This window comes from Electrophorus electricus, chromosome 23 (assembly GCF_013358815.1).
Source record: "Electrophorus electricus isolate fEleEle1 chromosome 23, fEleEle1.pri, whole genome shotgun sequence".
Taxonomy (NCBI): domain Eukaryota; kingdom Metazoa; phylum Chordata; class Actinopteri; order Gymnotiformes; family Gymnotidae; genus Electrophorus; species Electrophorus electricus.
Window position 1 is genome coordinate 7,117,153 of NC_049557.1, and position 12,412 is coordinate 7,129,564.

At 41.9% G+C, this 12,412-nt stretch overlaps 1 protein-coding gene across 1 annotated transcript; it reads left to right on the forward strand.

Annotated features, from left to right (window-relative positions):
• The first annotated feature begins 2,107 nt into the window (after nucleotides 1-2,107).
• On the forward strand, nucleotides 2,108-11,215 carry xpc (xeroderma pigmentosum, complementation group C). Its single transcript, XM_027007666.2, has 14 exons — nucleotides 2,108-2,373; nucleotides 2,892-3,173; nucleotides 3,281-3,392; nucleotides 3,687-3,771; nucleotides 3,981-4,138; nucleotides 4,309-4,429; nucleotides 4,518-4,607; nucleotides 4,964-5,743; nucleotides 5,909-6,069; nucleotides 6,266-6,347; nucleotides 8,999-9,130; nucleotides 9,250-9,419; nucleotides 9,571-9,664; nucleotides 10,073-11,215. The coding sequence occupies exons 1-14, from the start codon at nucleotides 2,262-2,264 to the stop codon at nucleotides 10,391-10,393; spliced, it is 2,700 nt and encodes an 899-aa protein (XP_026863467.2). The 5' UTR covers nucleotides 2,108-2,261; the 3' UTR covers nucleotides 10,394-11,215.
• The last annotated feature ends 1,197 nt before the right edge of the window (nucleotides 11,216-12,412 follow it).

The window sequence follows — 12,412 nt, forward strand, 5'->3', positions numbered from 1 at the left end:
TCAAAGCATCTAGTTGTAGCCCATGGCAAGCTACAGTCAGTGGGTTTTTGACTGTACTGTTTCCAAACAATAAAATACTTTTCAAAATAAGAGTGCCCTAAAATGTTGTTCTTTATGTTTTAATAATCAGCACTAGAGCCTTCCATACAAACTATTTATTCAGGAAAGTAAGAATGAAGTCTACTCTGGATTTGTTTGTTTGTTTGATTTTCCAGGAGGCTCTACTCATTTCATTGTTGTTTTTTAATTAGCTGTACCTATTTGCTTGCAACCTGTCACATAACCATACCGCCCATATGGGAATGTCGTTATTGAAATTTGCCAGCCTGCCATTTTCTTAATTCAATCTATATAATGTTTTTATGATCCTTTTATCATTATTGTTCCCACATCATTCGCAAGTACATAATACACCTGAAATTAAATAGATTTGGCAAGACTGAAGTAACAGAGTGAGTGAGGAAAGAGGAGGAGGTGTAACACCCCACTAGGCATCTCGCTGTAGTTTAATGGCCGAACCTTCCTGACGCCTAGAAGCAAAAAACAGGGAAGAGGCAGTAGGTGCAAGTAAATGACAACAAATGAAACCAGAGCTGGAGGGGGCCTCTATCTCCAAAACCTTTTAACATAACTCCATTTACATGCAGTGTGGCAAATTAACATAGCTATGTCACAACATCTGCCTAATGATAACAGCTCTGGGACTAATTTTGTGACCAGAGACTAAGCTTTTAGGTGTAGAGAAATACCAAATAAATCTTTAGTCCTAGACTAAAACAGTTGTCATATCACAACCTAGGTATTCAATTTCTCAAGCACACACAAACACACATCTGTTTATTAGTTCTATTTTTTTTTTTTATAACATCCTGCATCACTCTGCCATACTGTTCATTTAACAGTTGTCAAAAATAGGTCACATATGATTTTTTTTACACTGGTGACGTATTTACCATGCAGTGACAAATATTCATATTAGACAAACTTTTGTTTATAAGGATGTTTGTGCACACACATCTGCATAGTGTTCTAAAAACACAGAGGTTTGATACATATAGAAAAGCTTAAATGTTCTCACATAATTTAATAAAAAAATAATATAAATTTAATAAATGAGTAAAGTGACAGCATATATACAATCATTCAGTGTTGAATCCATTGGCCAGAAATTTTATTCACAAGTAAATGCAAATGTTATGTAAATTCTATGCCATTTTCTTTGGACTGCTTGATCTATAATTCAGTTTGAATTATGAATGTAGGTTTGAATACCTGAGCTAAAAAACATGCAAATGAAAATATTGCAACAACAAATATAATGGTTGCCCAAATACTAAACCCAGTGCACCTATATATTACTTAAGATATATATTACTTAAGATACATAAGTAATATAATAATCCATGGCTATATGTGTGCGTGTGTACTTTGAAGTCCCCCTCTCCCACCCTACACACGTATATTCTCACAAAAATTCGGAGACATGCACTACTGACACTTTGACATTTAAGACACTGACAGATACGTGCACACACACACACACACACACACACACACACACACTCACTCACCTTTCACTTAATATAAAAATCAAAATACACATCAGATTACTTTCTCAGCTGCCTACACTGGTGAACTATTAATCAGTGCCATGCTTGATTCAATCATTTCAAAGACCTGAATAAGCTCTTGACAAGCCAGCCTTAGCGTCTTCATTTGGAATATGCATTCGTTATACTGTGGTGGCCGCAACTGTATTTCATAGACCAGCCTAAAGCCACACTGTTGTGATGCAAAACAACGGCTGGAGTAGTGAAATGTAAACAGGCATAATTTAAGCTATGGAAAACGTGCCTATTAATCAAACATAAAAACTGAGCAGGTGTCTATTTCATCCTGATAATCAGATTTTTACGTTTTTCAAATGATACTGATATCCGAATTTTGTAGGCTTTTACTGAGGGCAGACGTCCCATACATTATACCACTGGGAGCACGCCGACCTTGCACAAGATTGCCCTCTAGCGGTCAAAACAGCTTCCTGCATCTGGGTGTCGTTTGAGGTGGGAAGGAAGTGGATGTGACGTTTACGTGCATCTTGCCACGGTATCTGCACGTTCTGTGTTATGGAACGATAGATGGTCTCATGTTGAATAAATGCAGTGTGGGCATCAAAATAAATATATAGCTGCACATGTAACGTTAGCTAGCTGGTGTACCCCCAAACCCGCTCTTCTGCAGCTGCCCGTTCGCGAAGCAGCATGGCTAAACATAAAGACACAGCAGATGCTGTCGCAAACAAGGGCAAGACAAAGAAACCGAAGCAAGGTGCGAAGAAAAGCCAAGCCGATCCCCAAAGGCCGAAGATCAAAGGTAGATAAGATAACTAGGATCTCCTGACACTCTAACGAGATCTTATAGTCCTCGTTTTCCCTCGTAGCTCACGCTCGAACTGGCTTCTGCAGTTATGGAAGTCAAATTCTGAGTAATATAGCCAGATAGGTAACTTTGATAACCTGCTGGGTTACTGGGTTACTATGAAAAAAACGGACAGAACGAGGTTCTGTTTACTTGTAGTTAGTTAACCTTTGGTTGCATGTTGGGCAGTTATGTTTGTTGTATGCAGCAGTTGCAGTAGGCAGGTGCGCGCTTGCATGAGTGCTCTTATGGATCGTCAATAACTGGAGCACTGAAACTCGCTTCCACTGTGGTAAAGTGATCTTAGGCGTGTGTCCTGTGTGATCTGTTACCTGGACGGTGTGTATGGCTGTTCACTCACTTTTTGTAGTGCATATAGATTGTTGTGAAAGCAAACACTGAAGAAATTAGGCTCTGTGTATATGCTTGGAATAAATAACATGCATTTTTATATATTATGTGTTTTTCCTCAGAAAATGGCAAAGGAAGAAAACATGTTGGCCGGAATGCCAAATCCAGATGTCGAACATCCAAAAAAGCCGACGATGCATCAGAAAGGAAGACGAGCAAATACTTCCAGATCAGCGGGCTGTTGAAGGAAGAAGCTGATAGCAAGAGTGACATCAGTGAGGATGTTGGTGAGACATTTCCAGAGAGCACAGGGGTGGATGATGAGATGGAAGAAGACAAAGAAGAAAAGAAGAATAATGAGAGCGAGGAGAGTGATGATGATGAGGAATGGGAGGAAGTAGAAGGTGAGTGGGTGTGTGCGCGCACGTGTGCGTGCATTCTTGTGACTGAGAAGGAATGTGAGTATTTTTGTGAGTCAGGATCGGTCTAAGAGAGTGTATGTGCTTCACAGAGCTGGCAGCACCGTTAGGGCCAGGGAGCACAGAGCTGGAACCTACAGTTTCCTCCCAGCCTGTGCAGATCGAGATTGAGACAGCTGAGGCCATGCACAAGAGACAGCGGAAGTGAGTGTGTGTGTGAGTGAATGAGTGAGTGCGAAAATACCAGTGTTGGGCAGGGTTTATTAATGGGGTGTATCCTTATTTGAATTAATGTCATCACTTTATTGTTATTGTTCTGAACTGAGTTCAGGTTATGTAAGGTGCAGCTTTATGTGCGTTTTTCATGGTATAACTAAAGGTTGGGTGCAAATCAACTAAAAATAGAGAGACTTTTTTTCTTTTTTTTTTTATGCAAAAGATATTAATTGTCAAACTGTCAGCCACAATAAGTCATAATACCATGGTGACTGTGTCCAGGGAGAAGAGGCAAGCAGAATTTGAGACTTACCTGCGCCGAATGATGAAACGTTTTAACAAGGAGCTGGTAGAAGATACACATAAGGTGTGTGTGTGTGTGTGTGCACGCGCGAGCGAGCATGTGCGTATGTATTTCTGTAGGCACAATCTTTGACAGACTATTGGCATATCTGGCTGGCATTTTTGTTGCTCTGGGCGTTATCGGTTGACATTATCAGTTGCTGATTTTTGCTTCATTTGTGCCTCTGGTTGGCTTGGCATTTGTCGTTATACTGCCATTGCCTTGTCATGCAGGTTCACCTGCTATGTCTACTGGCCAGTGGACTGTTCCGCAACCGCCTCTGCTGTGAGCCTGAGCTGTTGGCCATCACCCTGTCCTTAGTGCCTGTGCACTTCACCACGGTCGTTGCCGAACGAATCAATACAGGCTTCCTGGAGGGTCTTCTGAAGTGGTGAGAAAGAGGGGGGGGAAGACAGGAAAAGACGGGAATGTGGGAAAACGAAGCCGTCTCCCACTTAACATAGCTATGTCACAACATATGCCTAACATATGCCCACTGTGTTGAGATGTCTGCGTGTCTCTGCACTAACACATCTCGTTGGCTCTCGCCTGGCCTTTTAGGTTTCAGGTGACGTTTACGCTAAACCACACCCTCCCTGAGGACCGGGGCATGGAATTGCGGGAAGTGCTGGAGAGGCGTTTGGGAAGTCTGTCTGTGCGAGATCACCAGGAGATGACATACGTGAGCTTTTGACTCATTAGTGTAACTGTATTTTACATGTAGAGCTCACCCAGTGAGGAGTGATGAGTGGGACCTGATTTTTCTCCAGGTGTTCCTGCTTGTGCTGCGGTCGCTGAGACTCTTGTGCCGATTGGTGCTATCTTTACAGCCCCTCCCCCTCAAACCACTGACTAAGAAGGTAGGTTCCTGTGGGGTTGTCTGAGCATGCGTGCATGAAGTGATCTCAAAACATGCAAGCGTCTACTACATGACTCCCAGTGACGCTGGTCTGGTATCGCAGACAGAGCTGTTGATTTTCCTTCTGTCACATAGCCAGGCTGAGCTGATGAAATGTGGAGCAGTTCATTTCTTAACTGCGGCCAGCCCCAGTCCTGGGCCTGCAATTCTGAAACAGTAAACCAAGATTGTGAGTTTCAGTGCAAGCTTCAGGATGGCTGTACTGGGATTGCGCGAGTGGCTGAGACTGATATCAAAGGAGTATGAATGTTACTGATGGTTACTGATGGTTATTGATGGAGTGCGTTTCTTTGGCAGGACAAAGCGCAGACCTCTATCAGCCCTCCTGCTCAAGACAAGTCTGACAAGCCTGATGAAAAGCCAACAGAACCCAAAGTCTCCCCTGGGTCCAAACGCCCATCATCTGCCAGCTCTGAGGGGAAGACGGAAAGGGGAGGAAAGAGACAGAAAAAGAAAGAGCAGGGAGGGGAAGATATGGGCGGGCAAAGGCCGAAAAACAACAAAAGGAGGAGCGTCGCTTCAAAAGTGTCCTATAAAGAAGAAAGCAGCGAGGGGGAGGGGCCTAGCGAAGGGGAGGAGTTTCGGCTGTCCGGTGAGGATGAGAGTGATGAATCAGAAGGCGGGGTTAAGAAGTCAAGCAAGAATTCAAAGGCTAAGCGAAAGGGCAAAGTTCGGGTTCCACAACGATTAAGTGGCAACCAAAAAAAAACAACCAGAGAAGAGAAGGATAAGGAAGAGGGGGAGCAGGAAACTAGAAAGGAGAGAGGGAAGAGAAGGGAGGGAAAAGGGGACGATGAATGGATAGAGGTGTACCTTGTAGGGGCCAAGAAGTGGGTGTGTGTTGATGTTAATCAAGGGGTGGGGAAGCCGCTGCAATGCACCAATCGGGCAAGCCAGCCCGTTACTTACGTAGTGGGCGTGGACGGAGATGGTTACCTAAAGGACCTGAGCAGCAGATACGACCCCACGTGGCTCACGTTGTCACGTAGACGCCGCATCGACTCCGAGTGGTGGGAGGAGACTTTAGAATTCTATGAATGTCCGGATTCTGAAAGAAAACAACAAGAAGACAAAGAGGTAAAGGCACAGATGCAAGCAGAAAAGCTTACACGCTTCCTCCTACATGTGTGTGTACACACACACTTTCACTTTCTACTGCTCGAGAGCCGTGGCATATCATATTATCCATCATGTGTTTCCTCCCTTTTCCGCAAACTCCACCTGTCTATTCCTCCACCGCAGATGCAGGACAAGCTGCTGGATAAGCCATTTCCGACGGCGATATCGGAGTATAAGAATCACCCTCTGTATGTGCTGGAGAGGCACTTGCTGAAGTACGAGGTCATTTACCCACGCAGCGCTGCCACGCTGGGCTACTGCCGGGGCGAACCTGTCTACTCCCGGTAGAGTGACTGATCACCTTCTCGCACCCACACTTTAATGATGGTGATGTGTCAAAGTGATGGAAGCCCTGGACTATGGCAGACTAAAAGTAGCAGGAGAGCTAGTGAGTTGACAAGCAGCTCTGAGCAGTCGTCTGTGTGCGCGCACGTGTGTGCATACATGTGTGTGTGCGTTTGAATTGTTTTGTGTTTTCAGGGATTGTGTCCACACGTTGCACTCCAAGGACACCTGGTTAAAGGAAGCACGCACCGTTCGACTTGGGGAGGAACCTTATAAGGTGGGAGGATCTCCAAAACATCTCAATTTGACCTGGGCAATATATCGACTATATGAATTATATATTCTTATGCATTGTTCAAAAAGGAAACTATCGCAATATTTTCATTTGAGACACAGCAAAAACTTTGAGATGGCAGCCTATAACATCACTCCTCATTATACCTGGGATCACCTACTTAATTTTCAGGTAATAACAATGGCTAAGAAGGAGAAAATGTGTAGTGTTGTCAGAGATTGTGATCCTCAAAAAAGGTGTGAATGCCACATATGTGCTTTGGAATTGGATCGGGATCAGAGAAAGGAAAGAGAAGGAAAAACTGCAAGCTTTGCCAAAGGGAAATAGGACCAGCAACATGGCATGACTATTCAGCCACTTAAAAACAAAACACTTTACGCAGCAGTGTATTAAACTCTGTGATACTTCTTCACAAGATGTCACTAAACACACATCTCTAAAAACCAACCATGCTGGTAGCAGCATTCTCTCCTTGCATACTGTGTGAAAAGATGAGCCCTAAATGGATGGAAGTAACCATGTAATACCATCGATCCAAAGATACAGTCATAGAAAAAGAAAGATTTAAGAAACCAATGAAAACAGTGGATCTGACCGGCGCAGTTGAAAACACTGATGAAAAAGTGCTGCCCAACCTGTACAACAAGGTGAGAATATTTTGAATGAGCTTCAGAACATAAGATATTTTTCAACTACATCTGATCTGTGGACTACTTGTACCATGTGACCATACATGAACCTAATGGTTAATTTTATTGACAACTGGGAGATGAAGAGCACCTGTTTTCAGACAAACTATGCCCTAGATGATCATACAGCAGGAACAATTGCACAGAGATATGCCTAAAATGTGGAAATTAGATGATATGACACATTTGCATTACCACAAACAATGCTGCTAATGTAATTAAAGCCATTGAACTGAACAACCAGGGGGAGACTACAGTGATTTGGCCACCAGCTGCATCTTGCAATCAGTAAGATGTGTGGGTGGGTGGCTGTGTGTGGGGGGGGGGGTTGACATGTGAGGGTAAGGGAGAGCAGGATTTTAGAGAGAAGCATCAGAGATCCACACACTGGATGTGCCATTGGGTGTATGCATGAGAATTATGTTACGTTTTGCCCCTGGGAAAAAAAAGATGAGATTTTAAAGCAGCACAGAAAGATTTGCCTTTCCGTCACTACGGGTGAGGATCACAGAAGGCAGTTATCCAGCCTACTAGGGCCTACTAGTGGACATTGCTGCTTTTGTGGTTCAATGAGCAAAAGCTCTTGTATCACCCAACGGACAGCTGAAGAGCTCAAACACTGTTGTCTTTGAGATGGTGGCTCTCCACACCGGTAAGGCCAGCCCCCAGCCTGGCTTAGCTGTGAAACTACTTCCAACCAACAGCTGAAGAAGATACCAAAAACAAAAGTGAAGCAAAGGCTTTGTAGCATCTTTAATAGGCCAACGTTATCATCACCTTATTCTCAACATCTTCATCAACTTAGTCACTTAGAGAAAATTTAGCAGCTTTAGAAAAGTTGAGCTTTCAGAATGCCTGTAAGCAGCTGGGATTGACAGTGAAACAAACCCACTGTCATGGGCACAAGCCAATCTTTCCAACACTGAGCCAGCTTACAGAGAAATATCTCTGCATACAGGCTACTAGCTTGCCCTCTGAAATAAGGGTATTTATCACACCTTCAGAAGAGCTTCTGTAAAGCCAGAAGCAGTTGACAGACTTGTGCTTATTTCATGGAATTTGTAGTCATGTTTGTACTTGCCATGGCTCATCTGTCCGGGTTCATTATAGCTTTAAAGCACGTACTTGAAAATTGTTTATTTTTAAGTGTTCATCACTTAATGAGAAATCTACTTAAAAGTAGTTAAAGCACGTACTCCTACACTATCTATGCACAGCCAGATAGGTCTTTGTGTTGATGTTTATTCTGAGTTATTTATTGTTTATTTTTGTTTATATCATTTAAAGTTGGTACTCTGAAAAGACAATTTAGATATAACTTCTTTGAGTAATGACATATTGAGTAAATTAGAATTAGTGAAAAATAGCGTTGCATACTGAATATTGTCATCTACAAAAATATTCCAATTTAAATTTTGAATTATATCGCACAGCCATACTCAGTTGTACTCTACGTTTAGGGTTAATACATGCTTGTTAAGTTGGTTGTTTATACTGGTTCAAAACCATAACATAAGTGTAACTGATAAGTCAAGATGATGGATGTCTAAATGTTGTGGTTGGGGTCATGCACGTAATGATTTCTAGATGCAGTTTGTATAACACTCAGTGGTGGATGTAAGTTTCACTTACTTGTAGCTCCAGTGTAAAAAGAACTAATTTTGGACACCAAACATGTCTTGATGTACATGATTGACTATGTTTGGGATAAGGGGAAAATAATGTAAATCTGATTTTTGGCTCAACTATTCATTTAATTTTTTAAAAGTTCTATATAAATATATTTTTGTTCAAATTACATATTATTAAAAGTATTAGTAAAAATTAATATTTCTCTTCATTGTCAATTGATAATAAGCAGAGAACGGTAACATACATGTTTTAAAATGCTTCCAGTTTCATGTCTGGCTGAAATGATGACATGTGCACCCTCTCATGGGTCAGATGGTGAAGGGCTTTTCCAACCGCTCACGAAAAGCCAGGCAGATGTCGGAGCAGAAGGATGAGAATGACCTGGCCCTGTATGGCCGCTGGCAGACCGAGGAATACCAGCCACCTCTAGCCATAGACGGCAAGGTGGGTGTGTGTGGGGGTGTGGGGGTGTGTGCCTAGCATGTACTAGTTCTGGGAAATGGTTGCACTATTGCTCAAGTTGTTCGTGTGAGTTTGTATTGTTGTGTGGGGGTGTTTTGCAGATTCCACGTAATGAGTTTGGAAACGTGTACATGTTTAAGCCATGTATGGTGCCCGTGGGGTGTGTGCACCTGTGTTTGCCCAACCTACACAGAGTGGCTCGCAAACTCGACCTGGACTGTGCTGCCGCGGTAACGGGCTTTGATTTCCATGGAGGATACTCGCATGCTGTGTAAGTGTATTTGTGTCTGAATGCATGTGTGACAGTGGGCAAAAATAAATTAAAATGCTTTGACATGTAAGCATTTGAGTGTATGACTGATTTCCTTTGTGGCACTTGTGTGTTTGGAGATTGTCTAATTTGTCTCATTAATGTGTTCCAGCACTGATGGCTACATTGTGTGTGAGGAGCATGAAGACATTCTGAAAGCGGCCTGGGAAAATGAACAAGAGATACAGCAGAAAAAGGAGCAAGAGGTCCGTGTGTGTGTGTCCGTGTGTGTGTCCGTGTCCATTAGAGTCAGTGAGTTGGGTTTCAGGCAGATGAAAGAGTAATTGGCCCATTCTGTAACTTTCTTCACAAACATTGGACAAACACATCTTTCATGAAAGCTAAATGGCAAAACACCCAAAGACCATTGGGATTATTTTAACACAGAGCACTAAGATTTTATTGTGACCCATCTTACAAATGTGCATTTGCTCCAAGGAGCCCATGTCTACTCAGTAAAACCTGTATAGGATTTGATGTTTAAAAGGTTAATGTTATTTAACTAAAGAATGGAAAATTAGAAACAGAGGGCACTTCTTTCTTCATGCTAATTGATTAACGTTCTTTCAATAGATTTTTCTGTTCATGTTGTTTGTTTTTAAATGTTGAAACAGAAGCGTGAGAAGCGAGCAGTAGCTAACTGGACACTGCTTGTGAAAGGCCTGCTGATCAAAGAGCGACTACAGCGTCGCTACGGGCAACGGGGTCTCACAAAGGGGGTGGAACTTGGACAGCAAGATGAAGGCAGAGTGGGAGGATTATCATCAGGAGAAGAGGAGGAAGGCGGAGCTCAGGATGCTCCACCCACTCTGGCTGCTTCTTGGCCCCAGAACAGGCAACAGGAGCTGAAGGCAGGGGAGACAGTGACATCCCTGAGTAACAAAGAAGAACGTGGCCAGCAGAAACATCTCTTCCCTTTTGAAAAAAGTGTGTGAACGTGAGCATTCTTGTCCTCCCGTCTCCTCGGCATCTCCATCTTCTCTTCCTCTCTTAGCATAACACTTTCTCCATGGGAGGGTTTGTCACCTGAGTTGTGTGAACAGTGGAGGCAGAGTGTCAGCGTTTGAAATGCATACCTTCCCTGCTCGTGACGCCGGGTGAAAGCACTGAACACTTATTGTCTTTGAACAGCTTACCAGCATAAGCGAAAAGGCTGGGCGTTCTGTTTTCGTCTCTGCCATTTAACGTTTTCAGCTTTAAGGAGCTTTTGCTCTTGTGTGTTTTTGACTGCTGCATGTCACATGGCAGCACAAGTGTAGGTGTGAACCTCCGGTAACGCCATGGATGCCAGTGCAGTGACAGTAACTATTGAGCAGTTTGACTGCCCAGAACTCATGGCTTGTCAGGGACCAGTACTTTTTGGACACATTGTAATATGTGGTGCCATTAAGTAAGATTCATTATTCAGTTTCCAAAAGAAAATTCCCTGTAGCATAGTTGTCCTCCTCTGATTGGTTTATTCGTTTCTCAGTATGTCTTTCGTTTTCTTTTTACTTTTGTTGCAAAATATACTTGTGATCAAAGTGACATATAATCTTTTGAAAAAATGCATTGTATAAATGGTAAGTCTTTAACACACTGCACACACTCAGCCTGTAAAAATCTTTTTGTATTAAAATGTTGATCTAGGATTCAGGTTCATTAGGATATGAAAGGCAGGAAAACATTGTGAAAAGTTTGATAAACCTTTTGTATCAAAGTTATTTTTAAAGAATACATTTATTAGAAAAATATGAATAAACAAGTTATGTAATTGATTGTGATTCTTCACCTCTCAATCTATAGACCTTACTCAGATGGATTACTACAATGTCTATGAAAATTGAATGCAGTGAGCACTGTGTGCAAGTTAATTAGCTTTGTTAACCCCAAAGATATCAAAACACCAGCATTTATAGAGCACTGATGCAAGATTTTCCTCGTAACAGAAAGATGCTTTTTGGAATGTGAAGCTCATACCAAAGACCATCACACTAAAAAGTAGAACATAATAGTTTTATGTACTTTTATATATTAAACTCAATAATTACAATTAGAACTTGTAAAAGCTTTGAATGCCCAACCTCATCCTTAGTAAGACTTTTTACCCGTGTGCTCTATGATAAAGTTTTTTTGAATAAGCATCAGTTATAACAGGGAAGATCTTTTTGGCAAACCAGGTAAAAATGAAAGACAGAAATTACAGGAATGCTAGTGTAGAAGCCATTTTATTATAAGGACACGCAGTGTTAGTGAAGCCAAGTATCACCTTTTTTCCAGTAGTATGCATGGATGCTTATAATTCTTGTGCAGAATCTATAGATTAACGTGCTGTGTTTATCAAAAATAAGACGCGGAGGAGTAAAATAATTTAGAGAGCAATAAATAAAAACCCGCTTTGTAAGTATTTAATATCTATGAAGCTACGTTCTTTTCCATATTTGCAATACAGGACTACCTGATGGCTGGGTTAGGTTTAAGGATAGGATTCATGTACAGATGTGCTTTAGATCGCAAGTCAATTACAAGGAAATTGTTTTTACAAGCGTGACGGATTCGACTTGTCCTGATCATGGGGAATATTTCCGGAAACCCATGTTATAAGGAAAACAGATAAGATTTTGAGGAGTATAGGTTACGTAATACTGTAATACGTTTGTGAACATAGTCACAACGTGACATAGTGGTTAGTGGCGCAAAGGAACAATAGTCAGTTGCCTAAGAGCTTGCGTGCAAGGAATGTATTAGATAAACAATGTTTAATTCTGTTTTCGTATTTTTCGCTCATTTGTATGGTTACACGTATGCTTTAAATAATAATATGTATGTAATTAAAAAGCCTTTATACATAGGGTTACTGTTCCTAAATCTTGGCGTAGTCTGTCATGCGTGCATTTATGAATTCTGAACACATATCAGGTGAAGGCGGCCGCACCCGCGTAGGCAGTAACAGGTCTTGTTGTGACAGTTTTTCT